Source organism: Agelaius tricolor, unplaced genomic scaffold, assembly GCF_023055355.1.
Source record: "Agelaius tricolor isolate 1412-34295 unplaced genomic scaffold, bAgeTri1.0.p SCAF_12, whole genome shotgun sequence".
Taxonomy (NCBI): Eukaryota; Metazoa; Chordata; class Aves; order Passeriformes; family Icteridae; genus Agelaius; species Agelaius tricolor.
The window spans coordinates 6,997,353-7,018,686 of NW_027269272.1; the positions used below are offsets into that span (position 1 = coordinate 6,997,353).

General features: G+C 41.9%; 1 protein-coding gene across 5 annotated transcripts in view; it reads right to left on the minus strand.

The window, feature by feature from the left end:
- ARMC8 (armadillo repeat containing 8) overlaps window positions 1–21,334 on the minus strand; it is a 62,829-nt gene that overhangs the window by 32,545 nt on the left and 8,950 nt on the right. For 3 of the 5 annotated variants that reach the window (XM_071437360.1, XM_071437361.1, XM_071437364.1), the window contains 3 exons: window positions 15,135–15,206; window positions 4,436–4,578; window positions 4,240–4,337 (listed from right to left, as the gene is read on the minus strand). In XM_071437360.1, coding sequence (XP_071293461.1) covers window positions 4,240–4,337; window positions 4,436–4,578; window positions 15,135–15,206 — 313 coding nt within the window. The remainder of the gene's footprint in view (window positions 1–4,239; window positions 4,338–4,435; window positions 4,579–15,134; window positions 15,207–21,334) is intronic. The other 2 variants (XM_071437363.1, XM_071437365.1) reach the window with 1 other exon arrangement.

Here is a 21,334-nt window from a genome sequence, read left to right on the forward strand (position 1 = left end):
ATAAGTGACTTCCAACTAAATGCAAACAGTGATTAGGTGTCAATGTGAGGCTACATAATTCCACTTTTAGTCAGTATTGGTATCTAAGTAACAAAGGCTCTTCCTAGCAACCCTAGTGAGATTGAGTCTACACTCATAAACTACAGTTAAAATACTGAGATTAACAAATTAATCTCATTAAAATGCTGTCTCCTAACAAAGTAGTTCCAGGCAACTTAGGACAAATACCTCTATATCATATATATTGTAACAAAATTATTGTCCATACAAACAGAACTCAGAGAATTATCAGTTACACCTACCTGCTGGGATCCCAATACCTAATTTCTTCATATTCCTTTCTAACACAAATTTTGTAAAGACCTATTCTTAAAACACTTCTTTTTAATTGAGGGTTGCTCTTCTTTTTCCCCAAGTCAGAGAATTGAAATACTTCTCTCCACCCAAATAACTTGAAATCAAGCTCTATAAGCTAGAATTGCTTCTTTTACAACTCTCATTTTTAGGAAGCAGTTTGGACTGGAGAACATTCAGCCTTGCTCCTGGCTCAGCCACCACAAACAGCCAGAAGGAAAGAAGGAATAAGGCAGGAGAGGCTGACCCAGATTCTTCCCTTAGGAACTGTGGATCACTGAGCTGTGGTGGAGCACGTGCACACTTGGCAGTGCAGGCTCATTGCTCATTAAACACCTGGTTATTAATCACTGTAAGATATCCTGATCCTCTCAGGTGTGCCTCCTCCCTTTACCAAGCCTGGCCAATACCAGGTGACGTCAGGTTTTTCATCCCAAACCTGCCCAGGAATAAGGAATGCCTTTCACTCATCATTTCTAAAGACTGAGACTTCACAAACTGACTCCTCACTGTCTCTACAGGACAGAGTCTCATCCTGCTGCAGTGCCTTCACTCTCCAAACTCCTGTAAGGACAGGATTCCCAGCAGGGAATGCACCTCCTCCTGCAAGGCCAGCACAGCAGCCACAGACAGCAAGCTCCCACTGGAATTGTATCTGGGTCCCACTGAGGAAGGAAAATAGAATCACAACTGAGAACATCTGCCAGGAAACATGCAGAATGCTTTCATGGGCTGGAAACATTTTCTGCCAGTCCTTTGTTATCAATAAGGTATCAGGAGTTGAAGTAACAGGAACTCAGTCAAACTGGATTTGCCTTAGTGCTTCCATCTACTCAGCAAGCCAAAACACCCAGCTATGGTGAACTGGCTGGTTTGCATGCACAATAATCTTGGAATTTAAAGAAGTCTGAACACATGTCTGCACCTCAACAGATCTCTCCCCCTGAACTTCATGTCATTCCTCATTTCCAAGTGCAGCATGGTCACTAAATGGGTCTCAGCACCAAAGCCTGCACCCTGCCTGTGCAGGAAGCCTCCACTAACAAGGGTCCCTCTGGCACAGCAGGTCTGGATATAACTTGGTGTCACAGCTCAGCATCAGACCCTAAAAACCTGCCCTTTCTGAGAGCTCAGTGTTCATCCAGCTCAATGGATGGATCTGCACATTTTCTCAGTACAAACACTAAGTTTCTATAGGAAACTGCCCAAATGTTTCCAACTCTCAAGAACTATTTTATCCTTGGAACTGAACAGAATTAATCACACAAACTGGCAGCAGTTTATCCTTCAGGCTTCTGTCCATAAGGAAAGGTTCAAGAGGAAAGGTGCAGTTCTGACACCCAGCACTTTTGCTAGGAGAAATATTCCCATTACTGTGGGTGATGTGCATCTGTTACAAACAGAAAGGAATGTTTTAAGCTGCATTCTTTAAAGCACTTGTATATCCTGGATTTTAACTGAGAGGTTTTCTGAAACTTCTAGAATGACTGCAGCACTCTTGGAGATGTTAAGCTAACTCCCAACACCTTGTCTTGGAAACAGTCCTGCCCAAGGTTTGAGAGAGAGCATCCTCTCTCTGCAGTCAAATCAAGAAAAAATTCTGGGAAAGTTTCCATGTTAGACACAACTCAAGATCCAACTTTCCAGAAGTTTTTTCCAGAACTGCTGGGCTGGAATGAAAAGCCATTGACAAACTTGGTCTCCTACCTTTCAAAACAGGACCTGAAAAGGGCAGAACTTGAGAGACCTTCAAGTGCTGCAGCTGAACAGAGATGGTGACAGTCTCCCCGGAGCTGCTGGGACCAGAAACAAAGAGGGAGCAGGGTGGCTAAATGGGAACTTTGAATTCTTCCTCTTTTTCTCACTGTTGGAATGTCTACCATGAAGTGTTCATTAGGCCCATAATTACTCCTTTAATTGCAAAGCCAATGTCTCAATTGCTGCCTTGTGAAACACAGCTTGCAGCAGTGTGGGCTGGGTTGTACCTTCCAAGAGATAAGAAAAGCATCTTATCAAAGGATCTGTATTCAGCCCTTTTCAAAGCATGGCTTTCGGTATTCCCACAAGAGAAGGGAAAAAAAAAAAAAAAGGATTTGCAGAAATAGGACTTTAAACATAATCATAATCACACACTTTGAGGTGTCTAACTGGAATGGGAAATGGGAAAATGGGTTTTAGAGGTGAACTAAGGAGCAAGGAGCCCTCACTAAATGATCATTTCCTGTAGTTATGGTTAATTCCAGGACATCCCATTTGCCTGAAGGACTGGGGGAGCAGTTGATGTCGTGGCTGTGCAGCTGAGAAAGCAAAGCATCAAACACCAAATCCAGTCCTCAGGCATATTGTTCCCATAGTAGTGGTTATTTCCATGCTAATGCTGGTTCCTTCCCATTTCTATCCATTTCTCTACCCCTTCCTCTCCCTTCAAGACATCAAACCCTCCAGATAGGGAGCAATTAAAAGTCCCTATTGAGCACTGATCCCCAGGAAGAGATATGGATTGTTAATGGAGATAGTCATCTTAAACCCCTCTCTGAAAGCTGAGGGCAGGAAGCAGATGCCTCTGCACTTATCAACTCTTAGAGGCTGATTTGGGGGAATCTGGGAGCATGGAGTGAAGCCATAGAAAGACACAAAGAGGAAGCCCTTGGATCACTCTGGAGAGGTGCCTTTGGTCTTCACACATACAATATGCATTGAGATTTTCCATGCTGCACAATCACCAAACACCTGGAAAAAAGGCAGTGAACAGTGCAGGACAAAGCTGGCTGATTGTCTATACACCCTAATTGCAAGCTGACTTTCTGAGATGGACTAACTGGCAGATGAAATTCAGAACAGGTGTATGGTAAGATTGAGTCCATAGAAAATAACGAGTTTGCCTACCTGTGTCTGGAATGAAAATGTAAAAATTCATTGGAAAAATGAATAGAGAACAGAACAGTTTTTGCAGCAGTGCATAACAACAAGACAAAAAATCATGAAGAAAATCTTTTGACTATTAACAGCCAAACTGTAGAGAAAGTAAGACATGAGAGGCCAGCTGTGCCCTTCTCTGTAAGCATCAAGACTTCCTCAGCAAACAACAGCTCCCAATGAGTGGGACCAGAGTGGTTCTCATTGTGCCCAGTTACCCTGAGAAGCTGGACTGAGGCAATGCTCCCATTTTCCAAGCAGGAAGAGATTGCTGGTCCACTACAGCTTTCATTCCATGGCTCACCTTACACCAGGACAAAGGAAGCTGCTGAACTCTCCTTGCCCCTCCTTCCCAATAAGAGGCAGTGCCTGGGCTTGGGCAAACCCCAGAGACAGCAGTGCCTTCAGAGAGGGCTCTGCCCAGTCACCCAGCCAGGGCCAGCACCAAGAGCCCTGCTGGCACATCTCCAGGACAAACTCAGGACTACAGCAAGTGGAGAAGCATATTTTCTATCCTCCTGTCACTTGAATGCAAATCACACATATACCAACTAAGAGCAGAGACATTTTAGAGGTGAAGCTCTTCCACTGGAAGCATAAAAACTGAGCAAGCCCTCTCCCAGCTGGAGAGGGAAGACAGTGCTGGATAAAACTTTCAGAAAGTAACTGTTGCCAGTACAGCTCTGATAACAGTACTTCTAAATACCATTTAGAGACAGTTTTTTCTCCTTAAGATTGCACACAAGTCTGGACATGTAGGTATTCTCTTCATCAGTGGGCTAACCCTGGTGAGCAGTTGATATCAAACCAGCCATAAATGGCAGAGATGCCAAATTCCTTAAAGGCAGGTGAGAAGTGCTAATGCTGTTGGCTCAAACAAGGCCTTATTACTACTCCAGACAACAAGATTTTTCACTCCCACCCTCTCCATAACCTTTAAAAAGACATAATAATCTGCTTCCAACTTACTGTGTACAGCAGATCCTCTGGAGTTACAGGGCTGACGAAAATGGTACGGAGACATCGCAGGCAAGCTTCAATAAACTTCAAATCTGGCGAGAGCAATCCTGTAAATATGGGCACAGCAACCATTCAGTCTCAGTATCTTGGTTTATTTCAGTACTTTAGGAGCATTTACTGACACAGATCATTAAGGGAGAAGTACCTTGCAATAAGGCTGGGATAATATGGCAGTCTAGGAGGGATTTGACATTGTTCTCTGTCCCCATGGCAAGGCTGCCCAGGACCACTGCACATTCTGTTCTCAGCTCCGTGCTCGAGGTCTCTTGCTGGAGTAAATACAGTAACCTGCAAACACAAGTATTTTTAGAGGAAAATTCATATGGAAGAGAAAATTTCACTCTAAAAGAAAATAATCTGAATCCTGCTATGAAAAGAGGATGAAAACCTTAATAGAAAAATGAAGAGTGAGCAAAAGAGTAGAGTAACACTTCATTGACAACCTTTTCACACTGTGTGTTCCTACATAACCTTTACTTGGTGTAGGAAAAAATCCCATTGCTCTTTCTTAAAAAGGTACTGTCACAGTACTGACATCCAGGATGGGCCTTTCAGGATAACAGGGAGATCCCAAATTTCAGTTAAAGGAAATGAGTTTGCAGTTTGAGGCTGATGGGAAAGGGAACTTGATTACCATTGTGGGGATGGTTATCTTTGGCAGTGATTTCTTCTGGGTCACAACTGCAAAGTAACTCCATCACCAAGCACAAGCATGGGGTGGGCTGAGGGTAATCTCAGTTTGGAACACTGAGAAATGATCACATAAACAAAGAAAGACCAGGAAAGTTGTATGTGCAGAAAGGCAGCTGTATTGGAGCTAAACAGGATCACTTCAAGCATATCTTGCCAATGGTGTCATTTGGGTCCCAATCAATTTGGGCTCTTTCTACAGTATCAAGAAGCAAAATACATAATTAGTGGTATGCAAAATCATCACCAAGGAAAAACAGCACTCCCTCAATCCTGTGGAATCAGGTAACTTTACACTACTATTACTTCTTTACAGACAGATGATTTTTTTTTTCTCTGCTGTCTAGATTAGGTAATGACAAGAAACAAAAGCTTCTGAGGTCATGTACAAATGTACTGAGAGATCCTGGCTAAAATTCATCCTGGAAAAGAAGATAATATTGAGCTCCTATGTAGAAAGCACAATCTCATCTACTGTTCTAACCCTGGCTGACTCCTCTGCTGTATGTGTTGGTAAATATTGATCTAATTACTAATTAAAACATGTCAGTAGCAATAACCTTTTTAAAAATAGCTTTCAATAACCTAGAGGCCAATTTAGAAATTCAGAAATGCAAGAGTATTTCCTTCCATTTTCACTAGAAAGTCCAGAAGACCTGTTCTATGTCTTCCCTGTACAGACCACATCAATGGCCTTCTCTTCATTATCAAGGCCTTCAACAAATAACCTGCTGCTTGTATGCAGAAATGTTCAGTCACAGAACCACAGAATCATTAAAGTTAGAAAAGTCCTCTCAGGTCATCAAGTCCAACCCTTAACCCAGCACTGCCAAGGCCACCACTGCCCCATGTCCCAGATGCCACATCCACACAACTTTTAAACCCCTGCAGGGTGGGGACTCCACCACCGGTGCCCCGGGCAGCTGTGCCAGGGCTGGGGAAGCTTTTCCAGGAGGAATTTTCCCAATATCCAACCTAAACCTTCCTGGCACAGCTTGAGGCTGTTCCCTCTCCTCCTGTCCCTGTTCCCTTCTCCCCCAGCTGTCCCCTCCTGTCAGGAGCTGTGCAGAGCCACAAGGGCCTCCCTGAGCCTCCTTTGCTCCAGGCTGAGCCCCCCCAGCTGCTCCTGGTTCTCCAGCCCCTTCCCCAGCTCCATTCCCTTCCCTGGACACGCTCCAACCCCCCAATATCATGTCCTAAAAAGACTTTTTTCCCCAAAAGGATTTTTAAAAAATTCAAAAGCACATGAAATTCTGAAGGCTTTTCTCTTCCAAGGAAAGTAATTGGTATTTTCTTTCCTATTAACACCCCACACGTGGAACAAATGTTACAGTTCTGCTTCTCTTAAAGAGCAAAAATTAAACACATTGACTACAATCTCAAGTCTAACATGCCTAAAATAGAAAGTCTTACCTAAACTTTATAATTAGCGAAGATCAAAATTTAAGTTCCCATTTTACATACAATAAGTTTCTGAAATACTAATAATATCCTTTTCTACATCTTTAAAATAAGTCTGAGGTTCAGATCAGGTGTTCCACAGAACTAGACATGCATATTGTAATATTTTCTATTTCTGTCTTTAAAAGACAGAACTGACACCAAGTAACATTGAAAATTAGGTACTTCTATGATGACAAACTATAAAATTACAAAAAGTTTCAAGTGAGGAGAATCCATATAGTCACTAAAGATAAAAATTAATAAAGTACTGTCAAGCATTAAAGACAAAGATCCACATCCTTCTATTGTCCATGGGAACATCCTGGACTGGTTTGTTGTTCCCAAGCTCTAGACAAATTCAGCAAAGCTGTAATGCATTCCTCCTTTACATTAATATCATCAGGATAAAAAAGAAGAAAAATGGCATTTATATGCAGGGGACAGAAGGGCAGATTATAATTTGGATTTTGGAAACTTAAAAATATGATTAAGGTACTTGTTCATAGTTCACAAGTCCTAAGAACACAATGTCTCTGCATAACCTGGATCCCTGATCTGCAGCCTTGTCCCTGATCAGACAGCCTGTGGATTCCAAAGTAGCAGAAATACTGGAACAAGGCTGTGCTAGAAGCACCACAACACACCTTGGTGTGCTTCAGGGGAAAACAGAAGCACAGATACACAACAAAAGGTTGTCCAAAGGTACTGATGTTCTTGTTGACACTCTTCAGCCTGTGCTCCTGCAGTAAAGCTCATTACAACAAAGAGGAAATTAAATAAACCCAATGGAAGGACCTTACATCTTCACAAGCATTTTCCACTGATTTAAAATGCAGTATTTGGATTTTTTTCAAACTTCTATAGGGCTTCTTCAGATATTTTCCACTTACAATTATACAAAATACAACTTCTGCCCTTCTAAAGGCAATTAAGTGATTAAGGGTTTTTTTCTCAAGTGTCAGGAATGATATCCAGGAAATGAGGAAGGACAGGAAATCCATCCAGAGAGACACTCCAATGGACTCCATGAACAACCATGCCAAGAAACAGAAATGAGGTCAACTGGAGGCATGATGCACACCTGGGAAAACCATGGATTATTTTTAAAGTAGAAAACTTCCTAAGGAAGCAGCTGCTGAATAAAAGAGAACTCCAGTGGCTTAGCAAGGAAGAGACTCAGCTCCCCTTTCTCTTTCCTTTGATGATGACTGAGCTGGGTGTGATGCACCAGAGTTCCACACCATAACACTCATGTGCATGATTTAAACCTCCCAATCCAGTCTGAGCACCAACCTCACAGTTACAAAGAACAGGAATGCCCTTTTTCACATTCCAGCCCATTCACAAGTTGTCACAAAATTTTTTAAGTTCCTGAAACACCTGGCAAGGAGATGAGACTCAGCACCTCCTCAAACCCCACAGGCAGGCACATGGAGGAGGAGCCCAGGATAACAGTGAGTGCTGTGAAGCTTAAGACATCTTTTATCAAAGTATGTTAATAAATAAGAGCTTTAATTGAGTCATGCTTAGCTGAACTTGTATTACCAGCCCCCTTGCAAAGGGGATGAATACACTATTTGTGGGATTATTCTATCTTATTCTACCTTGGAAGATGCTTGCACTCAAGTCCATTGCAAGAAGGCCCAAAAGCTCTTCCCTGGAAAAGCCCCGTGATGAACACAGAGATGAAAGCACTGCTGAGCTGAGTTACCCCTGCTGGCTGACAGAACATGGAATGAAAAGTCACTGCATGCATAGAGGTGTCCTCTGAACATGCTGGAAGTCCCAGTGAGAGTCAACTCCAAATAGTGAATGGAATGAATGTATTGAAAATAGCTCAAACAAGGCAGGAACACCAACTTTTTTTTTCAATCTGTTCTTTTTAGTGCTAAAAAGCACTACTTTTCAGACATAACATGAAGCAATCCCTTTCCACAGAACTTCCCAAAGACAGAACCAAGTATAATTTTAAAAGCCTTCAGAATAATTTCTGCATAATAATATCTAAAGTGACAAATTAAATAGCTGTAGATTCTTACACAAGAAGACTCAAAAATGAGTGATTTTTATGACTGCTTGACACAGAAATTTATCCTGGAGTGAATGCCAGTTTCTCTTCTGGAAGCAATGGTAATTCCATATCTCCAGAGGCTGGAACCAAGAGACCTAGGCTAACTCTACTTCCTAAAAAGCCCTACAAAGCAAGGATAACTGCTTCTGAAATATTTCACACAGTGCCCAGCTTTCTAAAAGAGCCAAGTTGAGCAGTATGCAGTGTATAAGTAGGGAAGTGGCTGCACAGAGAGCTTTTCCCTTGGGAGTAAAACAAGGAGTCTCAGCTTGCAGCTCTAGTAATTTATCCCAATGCTTAGACATCCTCACTAACATTAATATTCCATGAGTTTTTCTACATACACCACAAAAGCTGCAGCCAGTCTGATCCTTCATGTAACTAAATCCAACTTTGGAGAGTTCCAATATCTACTGAGCTGCATGAGGTCTGCATTTGAAACTCCCCATTTTTCATGACTACAATCACGTTTTCCCTCCCCTTCCTCTTCAATGATGTTTCACTTGGAAACAGCCCTGGTTCCTCCCCTGGAGCCCTGTTTACAGCAGGAATATTCCCCCAGCACTCCATGGGTTCCTGTCCTGGTTCCCAGCCTGCTGCTCCCAGCTCCCTCGAGGTGCTCACACACCCCCTTCCAAGTGAAGGCTCCTCAGGTGGCTGCAGCACAGCCTCTCCTCTTGGTTCCTAGATCCAAACCCTCCATCCCAGTGCATCACCACTGTCAGATCTCCAGTCTGAGCTGAATTTATTCCAATGTTTTGCCCTAAGCCCATTCCTTGACCCACTCAGCAAAAGATAAATACATCCTTTCTTTACAGCCATTTATACCAGAATAGGAACACACAGCCCCTGGAACCAGAGATAAATTTACACCAACAGCACTCACTTTTTAACTTCCACAGTGAATTACACTGGTTCAGTTTAAGACTATTTTTGAGATTACAAAATCCTTTTGTTCCACAAAAAGTGTGTTAATAGGCATTACACAAAGCAGCATCTTCACCTGGTCTTGCTTCAACCATCTTATCACTTTTTCAAGACTGATGTCTTATTCCTATGTTCACCATTGGACTGTTCATTCCATTGACTTTGATAAAACACATTCAAACTTTATTCTAAATCTTCCAGAAATTCCTGTCTGATTTAGAATATCAGCCAGCTTATGATCACCATCTGAACCACTACTGTTCATTAAGACAAACCAGCTCTAAAAGGTTTTTGTCTGAGGATATCAAGTGACTTTATACCAAAAATCAAGCTGTTTTTACTTCCCATTCACCTGCAGTTTGAAATTCTCCATTGTATATAAAAAGATTACACTATAGTCTCACTGAGTTTGGTATCACCAGCCAATATCCTGCATCAGCACATGAAAGAGGATATCAAGAACACATTTTTGAGTGATTTTGTACAGATTTGACTCTTCCAGCTCCTTAAGAAGAAGTAACATGAGGTATCACAAAGCTACCTCCTACATGATATTTTTAAACTTGAGACTTAAAATTCTTATAAAAATACACAATAGAAAAGGTGGCATTGGGAATACATCTTGTATTAACATCCTTCTTTTTGCTATCAGAACAGGGTTGTATAGCTTCTAAACAACAGCTCTCACACAATTCTGCTGACTGCAAATGTTTGCCTTGACTCACCTGTACTCCACAGCTGTGTTAGAAGAATACCTTGCTCCAGTTATACACATCATCCTTGTGGAGAGAGTTATTCCTCATTAAGAGATGTCTAATTATGCAATCAGGTCCTGACTACTGACTTGATTTGAAGAAAAGCAAAGAATAACCACAGGAGAGCCTCTGCTCCCCACTCTTTCACCACCCTAGAGCAAAGCAAGCCTTGGAAAACACCAGCAAGGCAGGTGAAGCTCCTTCCCCTAAGACAGCAAAGATCTGTGCACAGATCCCTACCCTGAGGGGTGCATGACAGAAAATCCCAATGCAAACTGCACAAAGAACAGAACAAGGCATCAGGAAACAATTGTGTCCTGACCTCTTAAGGACTTCCAAGAAGTTTGGACTAAACACTCCCTAATGTGCATGACAGACCTCACAGTACTGAGTCCAAGTGCAGGGAGTTCCTGGAAGCAAGCTGGGAACAGGCCAGGGACAAGGAAGGTCCCAGAGGATGTGCAGAGCTGATAACAGCACAGTTCCTGACAGCCCCAGCAGAGGCCAGCCCTCAGCTCCTGCAGGCACCAGGGCAACCAGCCGGGCACACAGGAGCACTGGAGGCAGGAGGGGCTCTGACACATCCTCAGGCTTTGCTCTGAGGCAGGATCAGACATGGAACCATTTGAAGTGGCTGTCCTGTTTTCCAGCTCCCACTGATGGAGATCCACAGCACTGCCACCCCAGCAGCCCCTCAGCATTTCAAGGCACATTTCTCCACTGCTGTAGGGCAAGCCCTGCTCTCCCCATTCTCTGCTCATCTGTCTCGTTTTTAACTCCACAGAACAAGACCTGCTTTTTGTGAGAGTTGGTTTTGTGTGATGACTGAGCTGAGGCAGGTCTCAGTGCAAACACAGGGCAAGAAGTGGAGGTAGGACATGGTCAGAAGCACCGAGGGCGGTTCTGAGAGAGGAGCTCTGTTCCACCAGCCTGGCACCTCAGCTGCACTGCCAGGGGCACAGCCACCTAAAGCATTTCCTTGCTCACCTTTTTTACCAGGTTACACAGTTACCAAAGCAGCAATCTTTTATTCTTTTGGCAAAAGAATTATTCTAAAAGAATACTGCCTGAAGGAATTTGATTATGTTTAACAATAAATCAAAACATAAAATGTCACATTGGTGTGTTTACAGCTCTAGAAACAATTTAAAAACCCAATAAATTCTTACTAGTTTTCACTTCCATAGGCAACCTAACAGTCTGCTGTGCAGAACTCAAAATTCAAGTGATGGAATGGAAGAGTCCTTCAGCTCTTCTACATGGCCTTTAAAATGTACTCCAAAGAAATTTTAAAAATTTAAAAACTCAACAGTTAAACAGAATCACTGATAAATGCCAGGGAAAGGTAAAAATTAGCTACACCAAATTCTTTGAGGTGCACCTACCTAGAGAAAGCTTTGGGAAGGAGTGCACTACCACCTTACAATGCCAAAAAACTGACTTTATGTGATAGGGGAACAATCAGCTGGAAGTTAGAAAATCATTTTCAGTAAGTGACAAGAATGATTTAGTGATTCTGTTAAAGGCACTGGGTGGTTAGGACTAAGATTTGATTTAAACACTGTATTAATTTTGGAGCAAAGGAATAACTGAAGCTCTTAATGAAGTGGATTGGACTTTAAATGCTGAACTCTCAGCAATAATTAGATCAGCACTAACTTCATTCAGGTAAGGTTTTTTGTCAAAATCACACAGAACAGAGCTTCAACAGCTAACCACAACAAACAGGAAGACAGAGAGAGCTCTGCTCACTGGAATTTAACATTGCCTTCCCTGTGCTCTGCCATCCCCACATGAAAGAAGGAAGGGAATGATCCCAGGATTGAAGGGCCCTGCTGGTGCCTGCATGGCAAACCAGCAATGCTGCATCTCTCTGGGTACCAAGAGCTGCTCCACAGACCTGGAACACTGACTGATCAGGAACTTCCTCCTGCTCATTTCACTCAAGGGTTTTCTTCTCCAATTCCACCTCTGTGAGCCATTTACAGTTCAGAGGGCTGGGAGCCAGCAGCACTACAGACTGCTACTGCCTGAACAGCACTTAGTTCAGAAGCCCTGTTGACTTAGAAAAGAACAATTTACATTTGAACTGATGATTCCATGATTTCCCTGAGATTTAGGCTGGACGAGGAACTGAGAGAAAGCATTAAATATTGAACTTGGACTCCAAAGAGATATCTGACATGGTGATAGACACACAGGCTGCAGGATTTGTTCTTATAAAACTGCTCAGTAAAGGCGCACACCAACAATTACTGTGGATTTCTTGGTCTCTGCTAGCACTAATGTGGGGCAGAAAGAAAAAAAAGCTGAAGGACAGTACAAGTAGGAAACTGTTTCTGCCAATGCTGTTGTGTCTTAGCTTTAAGTTGGTCTGCCACTTAAAGAACTTGGCCTTAAAATAACTTTTCCCCTCAAAACTTTAAAAATTCTATTTTTTAGGAATACTACTAAAATGCAAGAATTTCAAAAAGTAACATTTCTGCAGCCTTGACAGGGGCCCAAGGCCAGCATTCCATGAGAATGGAAATTCTATGATTCTAGGAAGAGATACAGAAAATCACTTCTTAGGAAACAAAATCCACACACAAACTGGCTATTTCCATTCTGAACACCCAGGGCCAAGTCTGTGCACACATCTGTACAGGTTTAACACCTCCAAGTTTTAAATTCCAGACATGGCAATTCTGCAAGCTTTCTTTAATCAACTTTGTTTTCCCTAGCACCCTTTTCAGAACAAGCAGTCCAGAGATGACCACAGGTCAGACTGAACTTTAAAGGGTCCATAAAAATTCATTTAAGGTATTGATACATGTCCCTTTCCAAAGATGACACCACTGAAGAGCCACTGGAGGCCACTGGTCCAGAAATGACAGGGATCCACCATTCTTCCACAGCAATTGCTTCCTTTGTAGGAACATCTTCAAAGGAATTTGCATTTCTTTGCAGTATTTTAAAATAATAGGGTTATTTCATACATTCCAGTAGTATTTGGCCCGATTTCAAACAAAAGATACTTCTAGACTTGTTTCCAAACCCGGTATGAGTCTGTTCTAATATTTGAAGATGTTGTATTCTTCTCCACTGAGTGACAGGTCTGAAGGGGTTCCTTGGGTCCAAAGAGTATTTTCTGAAAGCTTGATAGAGGAATAGTTGGGGAAGGAGAAGCAAGAAATGAGTAAAAAACAAGCTGAACCACAAGACAAAGCTGCAGCAGAATTCTAACAATTCCCATTATAGAAGAGAATCAACTTCCCGTGGGAGCCTGCAACTGAACTCTGTGAAAAGAAAACTGTTCCTAAAGACTTAAACCACAGCATGTCATGTTGGTTATTCCTCTCCTCACCGAGGGAGAGGCTTGGCTTTGCAGACTGCAATTCCCCAGGCCCCTGTACTCCAGCAGCTTCACTGATTACAAGGTACATCAAAAGAGCCAAAGGATTCCCACCTCCTTGACAGAGAACAACCAGAGGAGTTCTCTAATCCAAACATTTATAATCTAGAGAAGTCTGTCTGCAACACCTTGAGGAAATTGCAAAGCCTTCAGAAAGGCACTGGGGGGTAGATGATGTCAGGTTACAGCCAGGGAGGATCACCCTTGGTTACAATAACTTAGTGTATTTCAGCTAGTCCTTCAGTCTGAAAAGCCTTTTCTCAGGATCTCTGAAGAAAATTCCAGTCATTTGAGAATAACTTGTCCTGAAGAGAGGACAAGTGTGATAGTTCACTTTTTAACATTTCCCAGGGCAAGTCATTCCTCTGCAGTTGTAGATTAACTGTATAATTCACCTGGGCAGCCAGAAAGCATTAACAATAATGAAGAAAAAAGCACTTTTGCATTTTCCTTACTGGGCACAAAACAAGCAGCAGCAAAAAGCAGGTAACTGATGGAACAGAAGTCCTACAAATGTAAGAACAGGCAGATTCTAGATTTGGAAGGTGAATCAGCAGGACTTGCAAAAACTCTTTAAGACCTGTTGATGATAGAAATTCCTTAAATTTCTCATCATCTTCAACAAATGCCCATTTTCATCTTTTCATCTCCTGTGAAGTCTTCTCTTCACCTGTTTGTAGCTGGTCAAAAGGGAAGAAAATCCAGCAGGTTTTGTACAGGGGTGGCCCCCCTGCTAATCCCTAGAGGATTTCAAGGGCCAGCCTTGGCACAAACTCAGAGTGTCAGTGAGAAGATACTCTCTGCAAATAAAAAGCATTTTTGACAAGGCAGCAGCAGCAGCTCTGAGGTAGAATAGTTTGGGACCTGGTTGCCATTTAAGCACAAAGATACAGGTGGGTGCCACACTGACAGCACAAGGACTGCAGTGCTCAAGGTTTTCATTCTCTATTGCTGCAAACTGAGGCTGAAAGAAAGCTGGAGGAGAAGAGGGATGAAATGAAAGCTGTAGTGAGCAGTCTAGAAGCTAAAGTCACGTGTTCAACTTGTACTAGTGGAATCAGGGTCCAGAAAATGTTAACATCAGCTGAAGCAGCAAGGTACAATAAAGTATGATCAATGGGTTTTAATCCTCTGAAGCAAGTGGAGCAGACAAGCAAATTATCTCAGATGTTTTTCAATATTTGAAATTAAATCTTAAACATAACCTTACACATTTTCAGTTATGAACTCACCAGGCAGTTGGCTGAAGAACAGGATTAAGATACAACCACTTTCATCCATCATTAATATCAATGTCAAAAAAATAGATTTTATTCCTGAGCTGATAAAGTTCAATAAAAACACCAAGACTACTTTAGAGAATTCTATGAAATTCTAAATGAAAAGCATTACTCAACAGCCTGTTCTGTAATACATGAGTTTAACAGATATCTCTCTCAGTTACATTAAAGAAAGTATTCAGTCAACTACAATCAAAGTTAAAACAAAAAAGTGCCTGTGATCGAAGGATCATTATTCCAGACCTGTTGTGAATCAGTGAAAAGGAGAGTAGCAAAGGACATACCTTGGAACTGCTCCCAAAACAATCAAGTTGGCTTTTTGTTTGTTGTTTCCAATTACAGCATTTTTCATATCTCTGTAAATCCAGAAAGAAAAACAAACCCTGGTAAATTATGCTGAGGTACTGAGGGCTTATCTATAGAATTTACTATTTCCATGAGGCTTATCAAGCAGTTTTCCACATGTCCATGCTGCAGCTACAGACTGGGCAGTGCTTCAGGGCACTGTTTCCTCAGCCCACAGGAAAATACCCCAGAGCTCTGGGATTCCACTACATCCCAACTCCTGCAAGTAAGCAAAAACCCAAACTATCTCACATGCACACCATACACCAAGAAGTCTTATTACTGACAAAAACTAGATATACTGGTTCTTTGTGCCCACATTGTCACTAGACTTCTAAAACAATTTAAAAACCCCACTACTGGTTGGGAAGTCAACTATTGGGAGTTTAAAGTATTAACTGAATAGTCTACTGGGTGCAGGGAAAGGCAAGCTAAGAAAAAGGAACAAGGAACCATCAGCAGTCTCCAGAGACCAGGCTTTGACTCTCTTCACCCCAGGCTTCCTTTCATGTATTTCAGCAGGACACCTAAACATCTGTACATCAAAATCTCAGGAACTAAGTGGAAACCAGAGCATTTTCCCACCTGAGAGTCACTGCAAGGTTACACACATGACAGGCATTCATACCAGAGAGGTGCCAGAACATGGGAAGCACTTTGGGAAGTGGACACTGATTGCACACACTAAGAATTCCTATGAAAACATGTGATTTGTAACCTTGTTCAGAAAATTGCTACTGCACCCTAAAAACTATCAGCACCTGCTCTTTTTTCTCTTCAAATGAGCACATTGAGCATACATGAACATCCAGAGAATCTGCAAGCAAGCTTGCAACTTAGAACTGGTTTCCAAAAATCAAGATGAATCATTTCTAGGAAGCTTTCTAGCCTTAAGAACAGAGAATAAAGAGAGATCAACTTCAGGTAATTCTTTATCACCAAAAAACCAAAACTAGATTGATTACAGTGTTAGCAGCAAAACTGATAAGTTAATCACTATGCATATAATTTATTCAAACAATTTGGGAGTGTTAGTGGTTGCTTTAAGTGAGCACATTTTCTTGCCTCTATATCTCTTCCAGCTGCTATCTACAATTTTAAAGAAACATAGAGCAGCCCTGTCCTGTGAGATCTGCCCTGGCCAGCAGGAACAATACACAGTCCTTTGGTGTGCACTAAAAAAGCAGATTTCACTGCACCAAGCAGCAGTCCCAAGTGCCCCAAGTTTAACAACTCCCTCCACTAGAATTGTAAAAGACTTCTTAGCCAAGGCAGGCAACACCTTACTGGCACAAACAGGACCTCCATAAAGCTCAATTAGCAAAAGGTAATTGCCTCTTCTCCCTGAATTTCTCCAAGAGTACTTGAGGAATTCCAGGCTAGCTCCAAGTCTAGCTGTGATCTCAGAGCTCCAGCATGGGATCATCACTAAAAGCAGCTCAGCTGCAGTTCTGTGCACACCTGAACCCAGAGCAGAGTCAGGAACCCCCTGAAGGAGCCACCACTGAACAGCAACTGCCAGCCCAGCCCAGCTCCACTTAGCTCAGCATCAGTGGGAAATGCTGCACCTCCCTGTTGTGTCCCCCTAAGGTGAATAACTTCACACCACAAGGCAGGAGGTAGAGGAGAAAGAGCAAGGTCAGGAGACAGGCTAAGCTGGAAGCCCCTGAAAATTCCACAAATGGAATTGAAGTTGTCACTAAAATCAGAAACAGTACTTCAGTGGTTTCTATGCTGAACCCTTCACATTAAAGGTAATTTTTAAAAGTTTGTGAAATGCAAGAGTCAGTCCAAAACAGTGGCAGAAGCAAGGGTCAGATGTCTCAGAGGAATAATGGAAACTGCACCAACAGATGCGTCAAGTTCAGGCACTGAAGTGCTCAGGCCACTCCAAGACTTCTGAAGAGGCTGCCCCTCCCTGCTGCCCTGAGGCACCAGAGACATCAAAAACTGCACCTACCCACAACCTGCACAGGCATCTCAGGCACCTAAAGGGGAGGCACTGACCAAGCACTCTGGGAATTAACAAACAGATTTTGGTGATGTTTTAATACTCTGTGCTTGTGATTTTACATCATATTTTGTGTAAAAAAAAAAACAAACCAACAAACAAAACTGAAAACAACACTATCCAACAGAATTTGATTCAGAGACCCTTTCACAAGTGGCAGGAGCATGGCCAAGTTCCATAACACTCAAGTGGAGAGGGTTAGTGAGGGCACAGTCCTGATCTGTAAATTATTCAGATTCATTTCTCCATCCCATGTTCATAAAGTTCCTTAGAAAGGCTATGTAAGACAGGTAAGAAATGGCACAAGCTTGAGATTTCTGACAGATCCAACACATGAACATTTGACCAACTTCAACTTGCAGGCAAGTCAAAAACCTTGAGATTAGTGACATGACCAAAACCTGTCAGACAGGGCTCAAAGGTCCCCATGCCTGTGTGCACTCCCAAGCTCCCTGCCACACTTCTCTCTTCCAAGCTGCCAACTACAGAAGTGACTTATTCAATACACAGGAAGCTGTGGATATGGAAAGCAGAACACCCTTGGAATGCCATATTCAAATGCTGCATAGTAGTAGACTTTTTTTGTGTACTATGAAAAATAATTATGTGATTGCATTTGATATTTTATAGAGATTTTCCTGATCTGGAAGCTAGTTCCCTAAGAAGCAAGGAACTACCATATGCTGTCCTAGACTATCAGGTCCTTGGTGAATCACAAACCTTGGAAAAACTGAGGGCAACTCCCTCATTTAAGAACATTACCTGCAACAAGTTCAAGCTTGCCTGATTTCAGATCCAAGACATCATGAGATACATCCAAGGAAAAAAAAGCAGCAAAGATCACTATCTTGTACAAGAGGCAACAAAGAAGCCTCAGAAACTGAGTCCAAAACTAACCCCACTTTATTTCCAAATGTCAGGCACCCTGCTCCCATTTCCTCTGTGCAGGAGGGAAAAGGGAGCAGCAGTAACAGTGCAGTTACAGGGAGATGAGAACTTCAGAAGTACAAAACAGCCCTGGTGACTCCAGGCCTGACCTGTGACAGGACCATGATCCAGAGGGAGATCCAGCTTTTCCAACTCCCAGCTCAGGCTAAGAGCCAGCTGCCAGCAGCCTCCCAAGAGAAACTCAGAGCTGGCACCTGCAGCCAGAACACCTCAGCACCAGTGAGTTTCTCAGCTCAGAACAGCAACTCTGTGGAGAGTCAAAAGACAACCCTGAAGGTCCATAAAACAGAGCCCTTAAGATGCATTTGAGGTTGGCTGGGGTTTTGGTTTGGGCTTTTATCTATCCTGTATATTAAATCTTAGTTTAGGTTCAAACTAAATTCCAAATCATTTAACAAAATAACCTGCATTACAATCAATTGAATGCATAGATTTAAAATCTGATATTTATGCTGACATGTATTATAGTGCAATAAAGTAATTTACATGGGAAAAACCTACAAGAAGGAATAACACAGGCTGCCAGCAATAAAATACTGCAGAGCTCCTAGCTAAGTGCTTGGGAATATTGCCTCCTGAAGTGCTAAACCAGCTTTTTCAATCTCTTATTGTTTCTTAAAGAAATAAAAATATCATTTCATCAGTTGAACCTGTGAGCATTCAGCTTTAAATTATGAAACAACCTAGAGACTGGAAAAGCAGCAAGACTGATTTTCTTCTTACAACTTGAGAAAATCAGAAAAAACTATGGGGTGATGTTTATCAGCTCTAACAATGTTTCAGAACATTGCAACCCAAAAGCAATCAGTTTAATTAATTAGCTATAAATAAAATGCAGTGCATGCTAGTATATGAACACAGCATGAGTGTTTAAAAATATTTTAGGAGTACATTAAACTAAAGAAAAATCTAATTTCCATCTAAATACAGTTTGACAAGATTTACAAGAAGAACTAATTTGCCAACTGTGCATGAAGTTCTGGTTTTATTTTGACATTTAATGTGCAATTGTTTAAAGGCACCAGATATAGCCACTTCAGACAAGCAAGAAGTGACATTAAATATAAGAGTCTGCAAGTAAAATATGGTCTTTCAGTTTCAATGGTTCCTAACCAATAAAAACCAATATTATTAAATGTCTACATCCTGAGAAAATGAGTAGTCAATGAAAATTACTATTGCAGAAGGAAGCTGAGGAGCTGACCTTTACCCTAAACAGAAGTTACTGAAGTTCAACATCTTAATGAAGTCAGTTCTAAGTTTGGGACTCCTTCCACAGAATAAAACCCCAGTGAAACACAAAAGTGAGCACAGGTCCCAGCTGAGAAAGAAGAGACTTTCACAGCATCCCCAGTGAGCCCCCACACCTGCATCTCTCCTGCAAAAGAAATCCTGAGAAAGCAGCATGGATACAAGGACAAGGTGACAATTTGGCTCTACCTCCTTTTTTACAATATAGTAAATCAAGCACAAACAGAAAAAATTATAAAATTCTGTTAGGAAGCCCTGGAGCTTTCCTACATCACTTTCCATCAAAGCAACACAAAAGATCTTGAAACGAACCAGAGTGACTTGAGGAAGCAGCCACAGGAACTCCACAGAAGAAGAGGAAATAAACAGCCTGCATGACATTTCCTCATCTTATGGCTTTTGAAAACAGCAGAGAGACACATCTCAGGGGTTCCTGACAGAGAAGGGTATCAAACACGAGCTGAACAATCACAGAAGGAAAAGTAGCCCTTGGCACCCCCAGCCAATGCTTTCACTTTTAGTATGAAATAGTTCCAAGAGATTCTGAGCCAGTTATGCAGCCAGACAAAGCTCCCAGCACAAAGCACTGTCAGGGCTGGAGATTCATCTAGCAGGGGCTGTCCAAAGTCACAACAACAGAGTGACACAAAGCAGCATTCCCAAAGGTTTCAAAAACTCAAAATGCAACCCTCTAAAAAGCTGAGGTAGTGCAGCTGATACAGGGACAGAGCTCAGAGAAAAACCAGCTGCCCCAAGTGCAGGAGAGTTTCTCAGTTTCAGGATCAATCATATGAGCAAATGGCACCTGTGCTGGCTGGACTACAGCCAGAAGCTCACTGTGGACAAGCTAAGTTTGGATAATTATGCTTCCTACAGCTTTTGTCTCCTCCTCCTCTTCCCTTTCCTCCACGCTCCCATTTTTATAGATGGACAGAAAGCAACATCAAGATTTAATGATCAGGTTTTGAGTGTTAAAATACACCCATCACTGTTGTCACAGAATTAATTTCTAAGATGGATACTACTATGGCTTGAAGCTGTTTTCTACTCCTTTAGTAAGTAGAGACCAACATGACTGCAGGTCCAACCGAGTGAATAAAATTTTACAAACTCCTGTCAATTCAAGCAAACCCAAGAAGTCCTAAATCAACTTATTTTTAAGGTTAATCATTAAGTTGGGAAGCAAAGTTTCAAGATTTCTAATCCCATTCAAAAATAGCAGTTGATACAACAAAACAGATGATTTTACAGGAAATAACAAAGCAGCAGAGCAAGACAGTGTTACTCAACTCCTTTGAATTTTAACACCTAGAAACTGTGACACCATTAACATACAATGCAAACTAAATGAATAACATTTAGACAAAAGCCCCTCAATCCATGGTTGTTCTCAATCTTAACTCTGCAGTCTCAGTGCATAAAATCAAAGTGCTGTAGAAAAATAGCACCTGGCTATAATTACAGCACTGCAGAACAGTAGAATTTAACACACATAAAGCTAAAAGTGATCATTTACTCCAACTCCTCCATATCTCAATGCCATTGAAAATGCTTGAACTCTTATCTCAAGTATCCTCTCTGCAGAGGCAAATTACTGTGTCAGGAGTTTCCTAACAAAGAAAGTCTACCAAACAGAAAGAGAAGTGTTTGAGTGACCCATACCTGTAGTTAGAGATATTGATAGCTTACTCCTACCCTGAATTTATCCTGTTTTCCAGAGTTCCTCTTGCTGTGTGTGACAGACTGAGGAAACCTCTCATACCAAACCTTCACTTCCACATAGGAGTTTACATCATTCAATGCACCTGCTGCCCTTCTGATCAAGCTTAACAAGGTCAGCTCTCCATGTCTTTGGCTACAGTTTCAAGTTCCTTTCTAGTCTCTATTGGGACTGACAAAAGGGAGATGCTGCTTTTCCCTCCCCTCCCA